Genomic DNA, 21,070 nt, shown 5'->3' with positions numbered 1-21,070 from the left:
ATCAACAATCCTCTCTGTAAAAACCTTCAGAATATAGAAAGGGATCAAAGTGGAAGGTTTGGTGTCTGTAAGTGCTGCTGAAGTGGAGATTTCTAGCTCAGAATCTGAGTCTGAAAAACTCATTTTGAGAAAAAACAGCCTTTAAAGACTTGTACTGTAGAATAACATAGATTGTTAATGTAAATCATACTTTTGCGATTGGATGCAGATACGGAGGAAATTACAATTTTTGAAGCCTACATAATTGTTCAGGAGAGAGAGAGCTTTACAATGATACCTGACATGACATGGACCAGACTAACTTTTGGCAAATTTAGGAGAAATCTATGAGGAAAAGAGACAAAATGAAGTAAAATAAAAACCTTTAATGTGGATTTTCTACCATTTCTTTTGACTTTTCTTACATGTTAAGGAAGAAAAACAGCCCAAAATATCAAAATTGATCCGTGCAGTGTGTTATTAGTGTCTCGCCTTTAAAACAAGACGTTTCTTCTCATATTAACCCTTTCATTTCGGCCTCTTTCTTGCACAACAAGCAGCCGAACAATGGGGCCTCGCGGCTGAACTCTGCATGCAACCCCTGCACCACCGCCTCGTGCACGCGCGCTGCACGCACGGTGCCCTCATGTCCCTGTCCAGCGCGAGGACTAATGACGCTGTTTGGTTGGTTGGTTGGTTGGTTGGTGGTGAAGCAGCGGTCAACGCTTCTCTCTGACCCCAGGTCGACCTGCAGCAGCAGCAGCTAGGCTACAGTCCGCCACAAGAATGTGTCCTGTTGTTGTTGTTGAAGCATCCAGCGCCTTAACCCGGGATAGAGGTGACCCGTTAACCCGGGATAGATGATGATAGTCTAGGCTCTACAAAGGCAAAGTGCAGTATAGCGATCTGTAAAAATGCCAAACCGAGAAAAAACAGCTTTTTGTATTTTTCATTGTCAGGTTTAAGCATCAAATTATAATTGATTAGATAAAGGTGGATTTAAATGTATTAATTTGGGATTTAAATGGAATTAAATGTAGTTTGTAGTTTGTCTTTGACCAATTTTGACAGTTTTATGGTAAATAGGCCTACTGCACATTTGCCTTGGTTTTAGCTATAAGATGCTGCACTTTGCCTTGGTTTCACAGTGATTTTTTTGGATGGACAGCGAAATAACTCTGGACATTTTTAGCAGTACCAATAGATAGATAGATAGATAGATAGATAGATAGATAGATAGATAGAAATACTTTGTTAATCCCGAAGGAAATTCATCAATATGAAATTCTACCAGATTGAAGAGAAATGCTACGCCTTTGATTGGTCAAAAAGAAGAAAAAGAAAAGAAAAATGCAGCTTGCGCTTTTCCTTTGTAGCATTGTGACCGTTAACTCGGGATTAAGGTGAAAAATGAAAGTTTTAGGTCAAGTCGCTCTGTCTCTCTTTCTCTCTCTCTCTCTTTGTGTTTTTAATGGATTAATCGTCGCGCGCACATCTGCATCACAGAGAAGAGCTCGCTCGCGCGCCTCTGTATGGAGCGTCATCATTACTCACGCAGATCGATGTGCAGTGTGTGTGTGTGTGTGTGTGTGTGTGTGTGTGTGTGTGTGTGTGTGTGTCTGCTTAACATCAGCCTCGATATGAAGCTTTGTGCTGCGGCAACAAATGGCTCTGAGGCTTCATGGGAAACTTAGTGAGACGTAAACAGCAGGAAAAATGATCCACACACACACAGACACACACTTAGACACACACACACACACACACACACACACACACACACACACACACACACTGACTGAGACACACACACACAGCTCCTATGTTACTTGTGCATAAGCTGCACGTTAACATCACATTACCACCGTCATTTAATGTGCAGCCGTGCAAATCCAACAACAGCAGCAACAACAACAGCAGCAGCAACACGGCTAACACTTAAAACCCTCATGGATTATTATGGGATGCCTCCTCCCTGCAGCATCCAGCTGAGGGCAGATGTTCAATTATAAACATGGATACAGACTCATAAATCTCCTGCAGCAGAGGAGGAAGGAGGGAAATAACGTCCTGCTGCCCTCAGGGGCCGGGGTGTGTGTGTGTGTGTGTGTGTGTGTGTGTGTGTGTGTGTGTGTGTGTGTGTGTGTGTGTGTGTGTGTGTGTGTGTGTGTATGTGTGTGTGTGTGTTTGGCTCGAGCTCAGACATCATCATCACACACCGACCAGTTCACTACAATTTTGCTACTGTGGCTGCATGCGGCCGGTTTGTTGGAGGGTTAAAGACTCTGTGACCTCAGACTGTTCAACAGGTTTTTTACTGTTGGACGGCAGATTATTTTCTTTAAAAGTGACTCAGATTGGTTCATTTTGTGCTGAGTCACAGCTCTGACTCATCGTTCTCCACCGGAAAAATGGGTCAAAATTGAATTAAAGCTGCAAAAAGTGCCAAATTCTGTGTTATTGGTAAATGTACGTATTTAATGTCAGCCAACATCAAAACTGTTGAAATAATGAAACACTGCGTTAGAATAAATAGAATATGTTAGAATACATTTCAAATGTATAGATAATATAGGAAAAATGTACGTTTCTACGGTGGCCTTGAAGGCTCAACTCACTGCAACTAAAGAAAACACACAAAAAGACACAAACATGATAAAAAAGAAAACAAAAAACAATAAACTCACAACACAACAGAAGTGTTTCTGGGGACACAATAAGGTGACGGACCAGGCTAAAATAAACATCAGCACTGCAGATTATTTTCTTTAAAAGTGACTCAGATTGGTTTATTTAGCGCTGAGTCGCAGCTCTGACTCATCGTTCTCCACCGAAAAAATGGGTCAAAATTGAATTAAAGCTGCAAAAAGTGACAAATTTTGTGTTATTTGTACTATTAAATGTGTCAGTCAACATCAAAACTGATGAAATAATGAAATGAATGAGTTAGAATCAGTAGAATATGTTATAATACATTTCAAATGTATAGATAATATAGGAAAAATGTATGTTTCTACGGTGGCCTTGAAGGCTCAACTCACTGCAACTAAAGAAAACACACAAAAAGACACAAACATGATAAAAAAGAAAACAAAAAACAATCAACTCACAACACAGAAGTGTTTCTGGGGACACAATAAGGTGACGGACCAGGCTAAGATAAACATCAGAACTGCAGATTATTTTCTTTAAAAGTGACTGAGTTTGGTTTACTTAGTGCTGAGTCACAGCTCTGACTCATCGTTCTCCACTGAAAAAATGGGTCAAAATTGAATTAAAGCTGCAAAAAGAGACACATTTTGTATTATTAGTACTATTAAATGTGTCAGTCAACATCAAAACTGATGAAATAATAAAACACTGCCGAGTTAGAATAAGTAGAATATGTTAGAATACATTTAAAATGTATAGAAAACATAGGAAAAAATGCATGTTTCTACGGTGGCCCTGAAGGCTCAACTCAATAACACAAAAACACAAAAAGACACAAATATGGTAAAAGAAAAAAAAAATTCAGAAACACAACAGAAGTGTTTCTGGGGACACAATAAAGTGACGGACTACAGCTCAGATTAGTTTAGTGTAGTGAGTTGAGCGCTCAGGGCCACCGTAGTTTCTCTCATATAATCAAACGTCATGAAATCCAGTGCAGCAGTGAGGTTATGTTCAGTCTGTCACAGTTTGACTGGACCGATAAACTATCGATAATACTGATCAATACCAGACTGATAACTCACACAGTGTGACCTCGTTAATGAACATGAAGATAATCAGCTGTGAAGGAGCAGCAAAGGAGGCGGAGCTTAGAGCTACGACCGACTACACAAGAGATGATATAAATACGATCAATACGACTGATTCTGATCCAGTATTTGATATTGACGACTCCAGATGAGCTGCTTCTGGTAGAAACGCCAACAAACATGGCCACTGCTTCTACGCCGTCTTCTCCGATCTGCTGCTTTAAAGAGTTTGCATCACGCAGGCGGACATGTTTGTTTTTCTTCTAAAGTCTCGTCACTTCCTGTGAGATCTGGGCGTTTGAGGATCGTGACGATGAAAACCAGTCGACTCGGTCCTGATGATTCTGATCTACGATGTTTTTAAAACCCGTTAAAACCTGAGTATCGTCTTGTGTGAAGTCAGAATACGACGGGACAGTCACTCAGTTTTCACCAAACATTCCTGCAGCGTCTCTGACACTTTGAGACCCGGTTCAGACCGAAGGCTCATGGGATTTCTTGGTTTCCCTCAGCAAACTCATCAAATACACAATCCAACAACTCCACAACGCTCTGGTGGACAAGTTGTGACCTGCACATTCACCACGCTATGAGATAATAACACAACGTTACCAGACAGAGTTGTTTTAGAGGGAAATTCATGCAAAACCACTGATGCGCGTTGCCTTCAGGGACAGTTTTTCATCAAGCAGTCTCTACATTTCCCTCTAAAACAACTCTGTCTGGTAACGTTGTGTTATTATCTCATAGCGTGGTGAATTTGCAGCTCACAACTTGTCCACCAGAGCGTTGTGGAGTTGTTGGATTGTGTATTTGATGAGTTTGATGAGGGAAACCATAAGACATCCCATAATGAGCCTCCGTAGTGTAGCTCTGAGCAGCTCACGGCTCTGCTCCGCCATTCTAAAAGTAGCTTGCACCGACAATTAAAGGTAACGAACCTACTGCTATATGACTATAGGGATTATGGCAACGGGGCAATCTGCCAAAATGTTGAACTATCCCTTTAAAAGAAACATCTCCATCTTTGCAAAAGCCAAAGTGTTTCCACAAACTGGACCGAAATGGTGGCTTGAAAATTTCTCACCTTTTAAAACCCTCCTGATTGGCTCTCATCAAGCAGCAGTGGTGACGACAACAAACGTCACTGTTCAAATCCTACTGCAGAGTAAATAAACATCTACTTCCTGTTTACACTGACTTCCACGCACACGATTGGTCAGATTGGAGAGGCGTGTGTGTGTGTGTGTTTACAAATCTGGACAGAATCTGAATCTGAATCTGGATCTATGGAAACACACTTTTACGTTTCTACTTGAAATAAGGACGTCAGAGGAAAACGGGGCTGGAGGTGTCTGAGTCTTCATCTCCTGCTGTTTCTCATCACGTCTCATTGGATTTCTCTGTTCCACCGTGTTGTAAATCATCTTCCTCCTCCTCCTCCTCCTCCTCCTCCTCCTCCTCCTAACATGCCAAACTCACTTTCTTACACTAATTACACACATGTATCAGAGCGATCGTGCGACGCCCATAATGAGTTATCGATGTCAAACAGCTACGAGCTACAGCAGCTTTAATGGTTCACATAAATTACAGCAGCAGGACACTGATGCATCACACTCACACACACACACATGTTAACAATGAAGAAGGTTATTATGGTTTTGTGTCTTCTTCACCACCACTGGAGAACGTCGCCTATAAATACCCTGTAGAACCGAATGTGTGTGGAGCTTCCAGTCACAGATTGGGTTCTAGGGGAGTCTATGGGCGACGACGGACCGACTGTCGACACCCGGAGAGACGAGTGGAGAGAGAAACAACTCTGCAATGTTTCCTACACAACCTGATGGACGCTGCATTTACACTGAGACTTAGAGTAGGGATAGTTCAACATTTTTGGCAAAATCCATTGCCATAATCCCTATAGTTTTAGGAGTATAGGTTTGTTACCTTTAATTGTGGGTGCAAGCTATTTTTTAGAACGTCGGAGCAGAGCCGTGAGCTGCTCAGAGCTACGCTACGGAGGCTCATGGGATTTCTTGGTTTCCCTCATCAAACTCATCAAATACACAATCCAACAACTCCACAACGCTCTGGTGGACAAGTTGTGACCTGCACATTCACCACGCTATGAGATAATAACACAACGTTACCACACGGAGTTGTTTTAGAGGGAAATACATGCAAAACCGCTGATGAAAAACTGTCCCTTCAGGGACAGTTTTTCATCAGTGGTTTTGCATGAATTTCCCTCTAAAACAACTCTGTCTGGTAACGTTGTGTTATTATCTCATAGCGTGGTGAATGTGCAGGTCACAACTTGTCCACCAGAGCATTGTGGAGTTGTTGGATTGTGTATTTGATGAGTTTGATGAGGGAAACCAAGAAATCTATCCCTTTAATGTCTGTTAATGTGAACAGTTCAGCAAGTGGAAGATGAAACGATCTCCAAAAGGCAGAAAGTTACAGACAACACAGTCACTTTACATTTTAAAGAATATAATGTTTTATTTTTATCTTCGTCTTTTACATTTTCAAACTGACAGCAAAGGTTTGCGCCATAGTAATCTGATACCTTGGTCAAAGTTATCTGAGAGCTCAAGTCTCCTGGATTTCCCATTCTTTCTCCTTTTCACTCTAAAAATTGTAGAAAACTAAAATAAAACACTGATACTGATTAAAATATTGAAAAAGAGTGTTTCATGTTTAATTTTGTTTATGTCTTTTGGAGATCGTTTCGTCTTCCACTTGCTGAACTGTTCACATTAAAAGGTACATTGTGTAGGAATTCCTCCCATCTAGAGTTGCGGTTGTATATCGCAAGCAACTCAATCATATTTTTCATGCTGCATTCACCTGAAATTGGGCAGACGGCAGATGAACGACAGCCGCTGCACGTTACGGCATTAACAATACACGTGACAATATGTTGTCATGGCGATGTATTGTTGACCTGAACCCACGTTTTACCGGCTTTCTCTGGACTTCTGTGACTAAAATGACATCTGGTTTGTTACCAACGGCCGTCTGCCCGACTGCAGGTGAATGCAGCATCAGTGTAAACGCTCCATTCCTCCTCACTGGGTTACCGCGGTGACTTTTCACAGACGCCACCTCGGACGAAATAATCGAATTTTTTCGTGAATAGATAACAGGAGAAGTTACACAATGTCACAGAAATGTTGACCAGGGGTGCACAAACATTTGCACGACACTGTAAACACCTCTGCACCTTCAGTCCATCAACACACAACTTAAGAAGTATTTGTTTCTTATTTCATGTCCACTTTCACCACTGGAGCTTCAGGCAGTGAGTCATTTCTTCTTTTGGTTTGTGATTAGTCAGATCATCTTGTTTCCTAACATGAAACAGGTTGAAACTGATCATCTTCATATTTTTTTATGCAATTTGCCTCCAAAAATGTGATTTTAAACTTGATTAGGTTTTGAAAATAAGTAAAGCAGCAGAATAAAATGATTCAGATTGAGGTTCAATAACTTTATTTATCACAATAAGGGCGGATTCCTTTGAATCTTATACTCAGTCCATAACTCCAACCCAATCCATCTAGTTGCATCACAGCAGCTCAACAGCTGATCCACATGAAACCAACTCTGCAGAGCATTAATCTTTAGAAAACACAAAACTGTTGCCCAACTTTTTATTTATTTGTCCATTTCTTTATTATTATAGAAAGTATTTCCTTTAGTCATTCATTCCTTTGGTTTGTGAAGTCAAGTTCTTGTTTTATAACAATAAACAAGTAAAAAATTGTTAAACAATCGTTACATTTTTAATGCAATTTGGCTCCAAAAATTGACTGGGAAACTCAAACATCACATCGACCCTGCAGCCTGTGAATCTGTTGCTTCACTGTATTTCATGTCTGTAAATACTACACAATTTCCCTCTTATTCCAGTCCAGGTCATGTTTAGCTTCACTTCTAGAGCTTCAGGCAGTGACTCACTTCTTCCTTTGGTTTGTCAAAAGTCGCATAATGGTCACATTGTCTTGTTTTTGTGACATGAAACAGGTTAGAACTGAAAATTTGATTTTAAAGGTGATTACAGGCTTTGAAAATAAGTAAAACAGCAGATTCACTAATTCAATACAGCATTTAATCTCCAGTTTTAAAACACTTTACTCCGGTCCAAACCAGAAACTCAGCACCTGGTCCACATGAAACAACTCTGCAGAACATGAATCCATAGAAAACACTAATATGAACTGATTGTTGTATTGTTGTTGTATTATTATATAAGTATTTTAATTCCAGATCATGTCCAGCTTTAAATCTGGAGCTTGAGGTGGTTTAGTCACTCAGTTGTTCCTTTTGTTTGTGAAAAGTCAGAAAACGGTCAAATTGTCTTGTTTTGTAACATTAAACATATTCAAAATAAAACATTTTTGTATTTTTATTGTGATTTTGCACCAAAAAAGTTGCTTTAAAAGTAAAAAACAAAACTTTATTTATCACAATAAGGGCAAATTCCTTTGGATTTTATATTCAGCCTGAACGCACACAACTTAACTCCAACCCAATCCATCTAGTTGCTTCATATAATTTAACTCCAATTCAAACTGTTGAGACTGTGCAGAACATTAAAGTAGAAAACACTAATATGTTGCTAAAATATAAAATAACAATAATAGTGCACACTAAAGTTTTTGCTTCTTATCCTATATTGTTTTGAATTCTTGTTGTACAAAGAGCTTCATTATTTCATTATCTAATCACTCTTCAAAGATTATTTTCCTCTGTGAAATGTCACAAAAATGTGAATTTGTCTTGTTTTATAACATGAAACAGTAAATCTACATGTTTTTATTGCAGCCTGCATGGATGAAAAAGAAAAATACTTGTTTAAAAAATACTAATACCAGATTATTTTTTCCCGTTTATGGATCAATTGGTTTATTATTGATGCAGCTTTTCCTCTGATTCAGATTCAATGACTTTATTTCTATCCAACTTGAACTGGTCTGCTGCTCCCAGCTCAGAGATCTACAACATCTAGTGTCAGAAACCTTTAAAACCTGTCCGGTCTGTGCTGCAGCTGCTGCTTTGCTTTATGAGGAGAAAACTAACGGACTCATCGGTGATAGAGAAGTGAGATGAAGCTCTTTGCGACGCTGCTGGCTGCTTTCCAGTCGCTCATTACGGCGCCGCTCAGAAACAAATGAGTCATTAGATCAGATAGATTAAGGCCGTATAATCCCTGCAGGTCAGCCACACACTTCTCCTTCCTCCTCCACTTTATTACAGGATTATTATGGGCTGTATAATGGTCCGGGGCTCACATCACAGGGCTTATTAAGAGGTTTTTGGCTTCGGTAGTATCCTATCCTCCTGATCCTTGAGCAGAGAGCAGCAGCTGTAGCAGCTCCAGAGGAAATCCTCGTGAAATCCCCCGCAGCAGGATAACTCAGATTTATGGCGCAAGAGGTGACGCTGTTTGACGATTTAATGCATTTTCTTCCCCTTTTGGTGCAAAGAAAGAAGAAAAATGAAGAGAAGAGAAAAGAAAAGCGTTAATTGTCTACGTGTGGGGGCTCAACATTTTTTTTTTTGCATATTCACTCATCTCTGTCAGTGCGTCGTGCATTAATCCAAACTGTCGCATTTTTATTCACGTTGCAGCATCATTTTTTAAACCGAGAACTACTAATGCATGCACACACACACACACACACACACACACACCCCTCCCTGCTCCCCCCTCCCTGCTTTAAAAGCCCAAGTTAGTGTTGGTGGTGGTGGTGAACGGGACACCTCGCGCTGACCCCCGGCCGAACAAAGCCAACTACTAGTCACTGTCTGGGAACCTTTCATCCCTCCTTTCTCTCTTTTCACCGCATCGCTTCGCTCTTTTTGTTCGCTGCGGCCCTTTGACGGCGGTCGCCACAAGGCCAAATATGGCCGCGGTGCCCCCCCAATATGGCCCAGATGAATTTTTCAGCCCGGGGGCCATCTGTGTGTGTGTGTGTGTGTGTGTGTGTGTGTGTGTGTGTGTGTGTGTGTGTGTGTGTGTGTGTGTGTCTCAGTGTGTGTGTGTGTGTGTGTGTCTGTGTGTGGGGGTAAAAAAGTCACCGAGTCACCCCGAGTCATAAATCTACAGTGTTCAATAGGTGAGAGAGAGAAGGAGGGAGGGAGAGGAGGAGAGGGAGAGGGAGAGGGGGGTGGGGAGGGATAAGATAGATAGATAGATAGATAGATAGATAGATAGATAGATAGATAGATAGATAGATAGATAGATAGAATGTCTTTATGGATGAAAGAAAGAAAGAAAAAGTCAGAGAAAGGGGGTAGAAAGAAAGAAAGAAAGAAAGAGAGGGGGATGGAGATAGATAGATAGATAGATAGATAGATAGATAGATAGATAGATAGATAGATAGATAGATAGATAGATAGATAGATAGATAGATAGATAGATAGATAGATAGATAGATAGATAGAAAGGATGTCTTTATGGAGAGAAAGGGGGTAGAAAGAAAGAAAGAAAGAAAGAAAGAAAGAAGTGAAAAGACATGGGGTAGATGGAAAGAAATAAAGAAAGAAAAAAGAGAGAAAGAAAGACAGAGAGGGGGGTAGATAGATAGATAGATAGATAGATAGATAGATAGATAGATAGATAGATAGATAGATAGATAGATAGATAGATAGATAGATAGATAGATAGATAGATAGATAGAGAGGGGGATGGATAGAGAGAAAGAGACAGAGAGGGGTCAAAAGAAAGAAAGAAAGAAAGAAAGAAAGAAAAAGACAGAGATAAGGGGTAGATAGAAAGAACTAAAGAGAGAGAGAGAGAGATAGATAGATAGATAGATAGATAGATAGATAGATAGATAGATAGATAGATAGATAGATAGATAGATAGATAGATAGATAGATAGATAGATAGATAGATAGATAGATAGATAGATAGATTTTCCTACAGGTCCATAAACGCCCCACTCTCTCTCTCAAACCTTAATGAACTTTTTTCTTTCTTTTTTCCTCTCCTTCAAATTATCCCTTCTATTTGAGTAGAATGAACATTTTTGTTTTATTCTATAAACTACTGACAACATTTCTCTCGAAAATTTTAATAAAAATATTGTCATTTATGGGCAGAAAATGACAACTAGCTATAGTCGAAATAACAAAAAATATGAAGTCTTCTCAGACCTTGAATATGAACAATGAAAGAAAACATGTTCATATTCATTTCTAAGCAACAAAATATGAATATTTTAACATAGGAAGAGTTTATAAATCAATTTTGTGGAATAATGTCAATGTTTTATCCCAGCAGTGTTTTTTTATAATGTTCCTCAGATGTGGTTCAGGTGATGACCTCATCAGTGTCTCATTAAGTTGAATGAGTTGTGTTGGCTTTTTTTTTGTGGAAAAACTGGAATGAAATGAGTGCCATACATGTCGAGAAGATAGATAGATAGATAGATAGATAGATAGATAGATAGATAGATAGATAGATAGATAGATAGATAGATAGATAGATAGATAGATAGATAGATAGATAGATAGATAGATAGATATTCCTACAGGTCCATAAACGCCCCACACACTCTCCCTTTCTCTCTCTCAAACCTTCATTAGTCCCGTAATGAACTTTTTTTCCTTCTTTTTTCCTCTCCTTCAAATTATCCCATTACGTCTTTGACATAAACAACCCGCAGCGGCCGCGCGCGCCCATTGGCTGGCCGCGGGGGTCACGTGGCCCGCGCGGCCGTCCGTCTATTTGACAGCCGCAGGATGGCTGGATGCCAGAGGGGGGAAAAAGAGACAGAAGAGAGGGGAGAGAAAGAAAAATTAGTATTCTCCTACCAGCCTCGCTATAAATCAATCATGGAGTCGTACGTGCTGAGCTGTAAATACGCTGAGCCGCAGTTCCCGCCTTGTGAAGAAGATTACAGTAATTTTAGTGACCAAGGGGGGTATTATAACAACCCCCAGGACAGTAGTGGCACTTATGGAGGGGGCTATCAACCCGTGCAGCCCCCTCCGCCTCCTCCATACACACCACAACAACAACAACAACAGACCGGCTTTCAACAACAACACTCCTCTGTCCCCGTGCAGCACCGGGAGGATGGAGAGGAGCTTCCCCAGCAACAGGCCGCCTTCCCCGGCTACAGAGACAGAGCAGAGGCCGCTGAGCTGCGGTGCCACCAGGCCTGGATGACCTGCAGCAGCAAGCCGGCTCAGGTGCAGCGCAAGGCGGCCTGCCAGGCCCGGGACAAGCCGCCCATTGTCGTCTACCCCTGGATGAAGAAGGTGCACATCGCTCACGGTGAGAGGACGAAGAGGGAGATTTACTACACTACAGCATCCCCTCTTGTCTCTATCCTCAGCTTCTTTCTTTCTTTCTTTCTTTCTTTCTTTCTTTCTTTTCCTCTCCTCTCCCTCTTTCTCTTTTTTCTCTCTCTCCAGTGTTTTGGTCCATTTGTGCGCAGCGCGTTTTGTTGTCGAGTTATTTACGAGCTCAGTGAGAGTCCGGGAGAATTACAACCACTATAAAGTTTTATGGCCCTGCCTGCCACAGCAAAGAGAGTGTGTGAGTGTGTGTTTGCATGTGTGTAAGTGTGTGTATGTGTGTGTGTGTGTGCGGTTGAACAAAAAAGCTGCGAGTTAAAAGTAAAAAATTGCCTCTTGGATCTGCTCCCGGTCGACCACCACAACCACACTGTGGATTAATCCTGATAAAAAAGAAAGAAAGAAAGAAAGAAAACAGCTGGAATAGTAGAAGATTAGATGAATTAGATGATAACTGTTGATAATAAAATGTAAAATAAGATTTTAAAACAGCAGATTTCCAGGCTGAGGTAATAACTCACTGATTTAACCCACTGTCATATGTTTTACTATAGACATCTATTTGAGTAGAATGAACATTTTTGTTTTATTCTATAAACTACTGACAACTACAACATTTCTCCCAAAATTTAAATAGAAATATTGTCATTTATTGGCAGAAAATGACAACTAGCGAGTCGAAATAACAAAAAATATGAAGTCTTCTCAGACCTTGAATATGAACAATGAAAGAAAACATGTTCATATTCATTTCTAAGCAACAAAATATGAAAATTGTAACCAATTTTGTAATCAATTTTGTGGAATAATGTCAATGTTTTATCCCAGCAGTGGTTTTTATAATGTTCCTAAAATCAGATGTGGTTGTATATATAGTAACACATAGCCTATAAAATTATTTTTTCTAATAGAAAATAAAGTAAAATATAGCCTTAATTAAATGTATTTTATTATTGTTGTTTTTTTCCTCATAGTTAACCCGAACCACGTGGGACCGGAGCCGAAGCGGTTGCGGACGGCCTACACGCGCCAGCAGGTCCTCGAGCTGGAGAAGGAGTTCCACTTCAGCCGCTACCTCACGCGCCGCCGCCGCGTGGAGGTGGCCCACGCGCTCTGCCTGTCCGAGCGCCAGGTGAAGGTCTGGTTCCAGAACCGGCGCATGCGCTGGAAGAAGGACCACAAGCTGCCCAACACCAAGGGAAGGAGCAAGAACAAGACGAAGGACAGCAACAACAACAGCAGCAACAACAGCTGCGGCAGCGACGGCCCAGTGAAAGCGGTCATCACGGTGTGAAACTGGGAGAGCAGCGGCGGCCATCTTGGCTCCGTCACTGTCAGACTGATGCTGCATTGATCCTCCTACCACTTCCATCATGACCCCTGGACAACATTTAGACACCAGTTACTCCCTAAATATTTGTGATACATCTAGAGCTGTCTGGGTCTAACTTGGGTTTCAAAAATGTTTAACCCCTTCCTGGCCGGTTTGTTTTTGCTGCAAAAAAACACAACATTTCTATGGGGCTCTATGGGGTTTTTTTGGCTGCAGGTGACAGTATTTTAGTGATAAAAAGAGATAGGCCTATCCAAAATCCCCTCGGTGAAAACTTCTGACAAAACAAGAATGTTTAAAGGGGCTTTATCCATTGTTCAGATTTCAGTTCTGGAAATTAGCGCATATTTCATTAGATAGGCTATTGCCTCATTTACGGTCAAATGGGAGTTGGAAAAGTGTGAGAGGTGGAAAAAAAAATGTCCAGGGGTAAAAGGAGGGTTAAACTGATGATCGATCGACCGACCAGCGAAGGCTTTGATACACAATAATGATATTATTGATTATTATTAATAATAATTATACACGTAACACGCAGAGTCCAGTTCCAGTCACACTTAATTCACCACAAAAAGTCATTCATTTTATTCTAAGCGCTGCAAACTGGTGATGATTATTATTGATCATTTTGTCAGTGAGTGAATATTGATCACAAAATGGTGAAACTTTATTATTTTGTCACATAAAAAAGAGGAAAATTTGGCCCAAAAAATCGCTTAAAAATCCAAATTAAAAAGTAAAAAGCACATTATTGGGTAACTGCTGCTTGATTCTGATCATGAACGTTATTTACCGATCACTTGATCAATCAGTTGCTCTGAAATGTTAGAAAATTGTACATTTGTCTTGTTATAGACACAGATAAAAGCAGCAATTCTTCATTTTTTGGCTCCAAAAACGCTCTAAACATAATTTAATTTGGTTTTAAGAGGAGTTAGATTATTTTCCAGTCTACCTACATATCGATTAATCGGCTGATAGTTGCAGCGCCGCTTAAACACACAGTCCGACTTGTTTTAAAGGCGCTAAATGCGGCGCCTCTGTCTAATTTATTGCAGTGTTGCCAAACTCTCGTCACCTGTCCGCAGGTGGAGGACTTTCCTTTTCTTTTTCTTTCTTTTTTTGGAGAAAACAGGGTTTTGTTTTTCTACAGGGTAAAAAAAAAACAAAAAAACATGTTATACAGGGTTTTTCTATAGGTATATGTTATAGCTACTTAGAAGATGCTAGCCTATAATTTATGAATAATGCACATTAACCAAACCGGAGCTTTTATTTTGTAAATAGAGGAGCTTCATATTCAGTAGGAGCAGCAGCCATATGCACAACTTCCTTTATTATGTTTTATGTTTTTATTTTATCTCCACGTCGGTTTTAAAGGGAGACAAACATTTTTTACGCACGCGGGGAAATAAATAAATAAATGAATGAATGAATATAAAGACTTTAAAGCGCGCGCCCTGCTCGTGCAGATTTTTCCTGTGCGACAGCGGCTGTAAAATCCAACACATGTTCTCAGGGTCACAGGGTTTTTTTTTTGTTCGATTCCAGCACCGAGAGGGTTAAAGTCTGATGATCCTCTGTCTGTCCAACAGTTTGATCTTCCAGTTCCAGTTTGATATGCTATTGATTTATTGATTGATTTCCATTTTTTAGCCTATACGCCTTGAGTACTTATTATATTATTTAGAAGCACAGTGTATTATTCGTCGTAGCATCATATTGTTTTATTTTGTACGTTAATGTTTCATTTCTGAGTTAAAAGAAACGTGTAAAAAAAAAAAAAAGAAAAGGAAAAAAAAACGTTCAAAATGTTTTATGTGAAAATGTTTTGATAAAAATAAAATAAAAAATGTTTCAAATTAAAAGCTGCAAATGTTTTTTTGGGTTTTTTTTCCCCGCTTCACATTTGACGAGCTGGTGAGAGGAAGTTACGTACAAATCACCACGCACAGGGACGATTTATGAATGAAAGACGAGTTCTTCATGTCAGACAAAGACAAGTAGGCTATAATCTCGTAGCTGTTTCAACATGTAGCTGTAAATATAAAGTATGAAGGGAAAGTACTGAACAACACAACCCATAACCCTCTGTATCACACAGCATCTTTGTGTTACCGTTAAATGAGCGGTGGGTGGAAGAGACGCAGCAGCGAACAGAGGATCGATCCTCCGGAGCTCAGGGGGTTAAAACAGTGACGTCTCCTCCTCTGTTGAATTGTAAAATATTAAATATGCACCACAGAAAACCCATAGTTGAGGCTGTTTTACGCACAGACCATCAGAAAGTCCATTTGGACACATTTTATGGCTCCTGCGCTTTTACGCATCGTTTACGCACAGCGCGCACAGGGACGACAGAGGCTGCTGCGTTATAGGTGAGAAAACCCTCTCTATCTCCATCTCTGTGTGTGTGTGTGTGTGTGTGTGTGTGTGTGTGTGTGTGTGTGCGTGCGTGTGTGTGTGTGTGGTAGGATGTGAGGGAAGTGAACGCCGAGTGCCATTAATTGGTGTCTTCCGCTCCAGACGCGGTCAAATGTGCAGGAAAAAAAAGGGGGAAAACTATATGTTGCATGTTACATGGAGCTGATCTATGTGGAGCAGCCTGTATCTAACACACACACACACACACGGTGGGAATCGAACACGGCACTGAGTCTGACCGACAAAGAGCCCAAATGTTCAGATGTTGAGTGAGGAAGCAGCTCAGCCTCCAACAAACCACTGAACAGCATGAAGCCATAAATCTGGACGTTAACACAACACACTCTGCACAGACTCAGTCTCTGTTTCCAACACAAACAATAAATACAACATATCCGCGTATTAACACGTACATTCAAGACGTCACATGTGTTTAAACCCCAGTGGCCGGTAAACAAACATTACGTCATCGCACGTGTGATCCTTCAATCACAGAGTAAAATGAAAACACGACGTCTCTCTTTATTTAACACACGCAGGCAGCCTGTGTGTTGTTTGTGCTGTTCGTGGTGGTGAGCGTTGTGTGTTTGTGTGTCTGTGTGTGTGTTCACTGCGTCATGTTCACACACCAACCTGTCTGTCTATGAGCTGAAGTGTGGAGCAGCGACGCCCTCCTCTGGCCGCTGTCGGTGCTGCAGCCTGAAGGAAACAAGCAACAGGAGTCACTTCACTTTACATGTTCTCAGTTTCCTGCACAGAAAAGTTATAGATGACAAATATATTATATTATTGTATATCATGAGTGACGCTGCCATATTTATCATTTATATTATTTTCACATATGGAGATATATGTACTAGTAAATCATATGACATGAGTTTATTAATACCACACATGGGAATTTTGGTTCTTATAGTAGCATTTATAGCATACAAGGTAAAAAGTATCTCAAGGACATTTTAAATCGAAAGCAACTGGTAGGTAGGTAAAAAGTAAGGTTTAAAAAAAAAAGGTAAAAAAGTAGAACATTTGCAAATATAGAGATACAAAAATGATGTTATATCAACATTTGTATTTGAAAATGTCTATATGATGATTTCTGATATGATATAAGATATTGCAGATTAACCTTTGGGTTAATGATATACATCTAATTGATTAGAGCAACCTTTAAAAATACTTTCTTATGTATGTTTTTATTAGTCATTGTTAAAAGTCATTGTTTATATTCACATTGACTTTGAGGAGAAAGTGTCTCTGAAATATTTTACATATATCAACAAAATAACATCAGAATATATGGACTAAACATATAGCTACAGTATATAGCCTGTCAATACAAAACCATTCCAACTTCTAATAGGTCAAATTTGTGCTTTTATTTGATATGGGAATCAATCCTATACATATTAAATATATATACACTGGTAGGCTACATGATATTTGCAATCACAAGTTCTCTATGTACAACTGTAAATAAACTCATTTAACAATTTTTTTTAGAACCAATCTGCTTACTTACCTATGTAAACAGCAGATATCTGATAGCCTATGTGAATTATGGATATCTGTAACTGAATTAGGCTATCACTAGTAGCCTAGTAATTCCAGTTTGAGATTACACAACCAGACCAAACAGTAGGTTATATAAGGAGAGCTAAATGAACATTGACTATTTGAATGCAGTGTGTTTGAGATCGAGCATTAGGTCAAATGACATAGGAGCTATTTAGGAAAAAATGCCGATTTTTCTATGAAAATTCTCATATAAAATAGAAAAAACAACAACATTAAAATTAAGTGCTTTTTGTCCAGTGTTGTTATAATATCTGATAGATTAGAGATATTGAATAAAAAACTGTAGTAATCCTCTTTTCAAATATTGAATGAATGAAAAAACAGTGTTTTTGCCTGTAGTGTCCCGCCCTAATATGTAAAAGTTTGGTGAGTGTTATAGTCCAAATAATAGTCTCTGAGTAACTGAGAAAAGTAAAGTGTTGCAACTGTCCCCAGTCTGCAGGGCGGAACTAAAGAATCTGAGCAGCGGTTTCTACCCGGAGCTTCTCAGTGACGGACCAGGTCGGTGACAGCAGAGCAGCTTCTTGTCCTTAAACTTGTCTGCAGCTCCTCATCGTCACCGCTGCTGCTGTTAATTAGCATTAATTAATTAACTAAAGACAACGACGACATGTCTCTGGCTGCGGACGCCTTCGTGTCGCAGATGGCAGGTGAGGCTGAACGACTTTACCTTTTGTTGTTGTTGCTGCTGTTTATTGAAGCTAACGTTAGCAGCCGAGCTAACGATGCTAACGTCCTTAGAGACGGAGCGGAGCGCGTTGTCAGGGGGATAAACCTGCTAATAAATAATAATTAATGATCGATATACACGAACCTGGTCGATATTGAGTTAAAGCTGCAAAAAGAAAAGCAGAAAAATAAGGGTTTAGTCCAATAAAATCAGCTTTTGATTGATTGGTTGATCCATCGATGAGTGATCGATCCCCTCTGTGTTAGCCATCTTGGATCGTTTCACCTGCTTTATTTATAAACTTTTAGGGGCTTTTCCCGCGCTCCAGGTGCGCGTGGAGGCGTGGTCTGCTGCGTCACCTCACCTGACGTTCACCTGTTTATTCCCACGTTGTTCATTGATCATATTATTATATAACTCGCCGTCTTCACGGTGACGGTCTGATTATTAACTGTGTGTTGGAGAATCTGGTCAAGAGGTCAGAGGTCAGAGGCTCGCTCTCTCTTTCTTTCTTCCCTCTTTCTTTCCCCCTCTTTCCTCCTCTCTCTCTCTTCCCTCTTTCCTCTCTCTCCCTCTTTTTTCCCTCTCTCTCCCTCCCTCTCTTCCCCTCTCCCCACTTTTCTCCCTCTCTCTTTCCCCGCTCTCTCCCCTCTTTTCTCCCTCTCTCTCTCTCTTTCCCCCACTCTCTCCCCTCTTTTCTCTCTCTCTTTCCTCCCTCTCTCTCTCTTTCCCTCGCTCTCTCCCCTCTGTTCTCCCTCTCTCTTTCCTCCCTCTCTCCCCTCTCTTTCCTCTCTCTCCCCTCTTTTCTCCCTCTCCTCCCTCTCTCTTTCCTCCCTCTCTTCCCCTCTCCCCACTTTTCTCCCTCTCTCTTTCCTCCCTCTCTCTCTCTCTTTCCCCTCTTTTCTCCCTCTCTTTCCTCCCTCTCTCTCTCTCTCTTTCCCCGCTCTCTCCCCTCTTTTCTCCCTCTCTTTCCTCCCTCTCTCTTCCTCGCTCTCTCCCCTCTTTTCTCCCTCTCTTTCCTCCCTCTCTCCCCTCTCTTTCCTCTCTCCCTCTTTTTTTCCCTCTCTATTTCCCCCTTCTCTCTCTTCTCCCCTCTTTCCTCCCCCTCTCTTTCATCTCTCTCCCTCTTTCTTCCCTCTCTTTTCCCCCACACTGCAAAAACTCAAAATCTCAAAATCTCAAGTTTGTCCTTTATAATCCAGAGCAGGATGAACATTAGGAGGATTAAAGTGTGATATATCCGCATCTGTTTATATTTAAATTAATCAACATAGCTGCAGGTTAAATGTTGCAGCTGAGTGTTGTTTGTTATTCAAACTAAAATAACTTTATCAACTGTGTCTGTTTTTGTCCTTCACAGCTGCTGAGCCGTGGCCGGACAGCGCAACCTTGTACCAGCCGCTGAAGGGTGAGTTACTGTGTTTGTGTTTGTTTGTGTGGACTAAATTACTGTTATTAGCTATTATTGTCATGTTGTGTTGTTCACATAAAGTTTTATTGTATTGTTTCATTCTGTCCTTCCAGAGGATCAGATCCTGCTGTCAGACTGCGCCTCGTCTCTCGCCGTCCAGGTGAAGTTTCATGTCACACAGTTACTGTAGTCAACACTTTAGAAACGTGAACACGAAATTCAAACATTTGCAAATGGTTTGTTGTGTTTTCACCAGAAAGAAAAACATCCTTCAAGATTCAGCGCGGACAGAGTTTAACTGAAGTTGATGTTTTTGTAATTCAGAGACAGAAACTTGAATGAATTTGTTTTCATTGTGAACTATCAAACTGGTATTTAACAGATATAACAGGCCATATAAATGGCACCGATGTACAAATTAAGGCTTTTGATCAGACATCACATTTTGTTTCCACTGGGTCGTCAGTTCACATCAATTTCATTGTCCGTTATATGACGAAGCCAGAACAGGCAGTTTTTGTTTCAGAAAATGCAAAATGTGAAACCTGAGTTGTTTTGGGTTGATGATGATGAGGTAAAGTTGGAATGGTTCTTCAGAAAAGAAGTCTTTACTAGAGCTACTTTCATAAAAAGTGCCTGGTCAAAAAGAAAAAGTGAATTATTTATGTGAATTCCATGTGTTTTTTTTTGTTTGGTTTTGTCTGTGCTCTGATGATTTAGTTTGGTGTCTAAATATGATGATAATGTGTCTTGTAGCTAAGCCCTTATAGGCTGCATGGGCGCCTTAATTGGTGCACGACACGTAAATAAATATAAATTCATTCATAAATTCATACATCATTCAACTCCTCATCATTTTGGGAAAGTTTCACATCCACAAATGAAAGTAGACGACATCCAGATCCTGCTAAACTGGATGTGTGAAGAACAATACAGCTGCAAAAATTGATTATTCTTGTTCAAAGTTATAATGTGTTTCCATTTAAAACAGTTCTAAATGTTTGTTAAAACCTCTTTGGTGTAAAAACAAAGTTTGAAAGAAAAAAAAATACTTCACATACAAACATTAAACTAAATCAGCTGTGACCAGTTTGCCTTTAAAGCTGCAGCACTACACCGTTATTCTTCTGTGTTATTTAATAAATGTTAACTTGTTACCTCCTCCTCATGCTGTTTCTCTCTCTATCTCTCTGCAGGCCTACCTCAGGATGTGTCGTTTACCTGTGCAGGTTGTTTGCAAAGCCAACGCTGAGTACATGTCGCCCTCTGGTCAGTACACACATCCACACACACACACACACACACACACACACACACACACACACACACACACACACACACACACACACAACTATACACAACAACCTGAGTGGGTCCAGATTCAGCTGCAACAGGAATATAACAACCGTGTTAAAGATAAAATAAGATAATCCTTCATTTGTCCCACAGTGGGGAAGTTAACATGTAGAGCACAGATCATAAACAGCAGAAAGAGAAAGCAGTATTTGTAATAGAGTAGGAGTAAGATTAAGTACAATGGATTTAAGTTTACTTATACAAATATATACTTTCTGCTAAAATAGATTTTTTATTCTGTGTTTCTGTAT

The 21,070-nt window shown here is 40.2% G+C and overlaps 2 protein-coding genes and 1 long non-coding RNA gene across 3 annotated transcripts in view; 2 read left to right on the top strand and 1 right to left on the bottom strand.

The window, feature by feature from the left end:
* LOC146973073 (uncharacterized) overlaps window positions 1–21,070 on the bottom strand; it is a 430,259-nt gene that overhangs the window by 187,497 nt on the left and 221,692 nt on the right. The window lies entirely within an intron of this gene.
* Window positions 11,491–13,341, top strand: LOC146973078 (homeobox protein Hox-D4b-like). Its single transcript, XM_085801017.1, has 2 exons — window positions 11,491–12,024; window positions 13,022–13,341. The coding sequence occupies exons 1-2, from the start codon at window positions 11,580–11,582 to the stop codon at window positions 13,339–13,341; spliced, it is 765 nt and encodes a 254-aa protein (XP_085657143.1). The 5' UTR covers window positions 11,491–11,579.
* mtx2 (metaxin 2) overlaps window positions 17,871–21,070 on the top strand; it is a 9,492-nt gene continuing 6,292 nt past the window's right edge. Inside the window, exons 1-4 of the mRNA XM_085801016.1 lie at window positions 17,871–18,032; window positions 19,413–19,460; window positions 19,577–19,623; window positions 20,660–20,732. Of these exons, the coding sequence (XP_085657142.1) occupies window positions 17,993–18,032; window positions 19,413–19,460; window positions 19,577–19,623; window positions 20,660–20,732 (208 nt within the window). The 5' untranslated portion in view covers window positions 17,871–17,992. The remainder of the gene's footprint in view (window positions 18,033–19,412; window positions 19,461–19,576; window positions 19,624–20,659; window positions 20,733–21,070) is intronic.

The sequence above is a fragment of the Trachurus japonicus genome, chromosome 15 (assembly GCF_045865225.1).
Source record: "Trachurus japonicus isolate A0001 chromosome 15, Traja_1.0".
NCBI classification, from domain to species: domain Eukaryota; kingdom Metazoa; phylum Chordata; class Actinopteri; order Carangiformes; family Carangidae; genus Trachurus; species Trachurus japonicus.
This window is presented reverse-complemented; position numbering and strand designations above follow the sequence as displayed.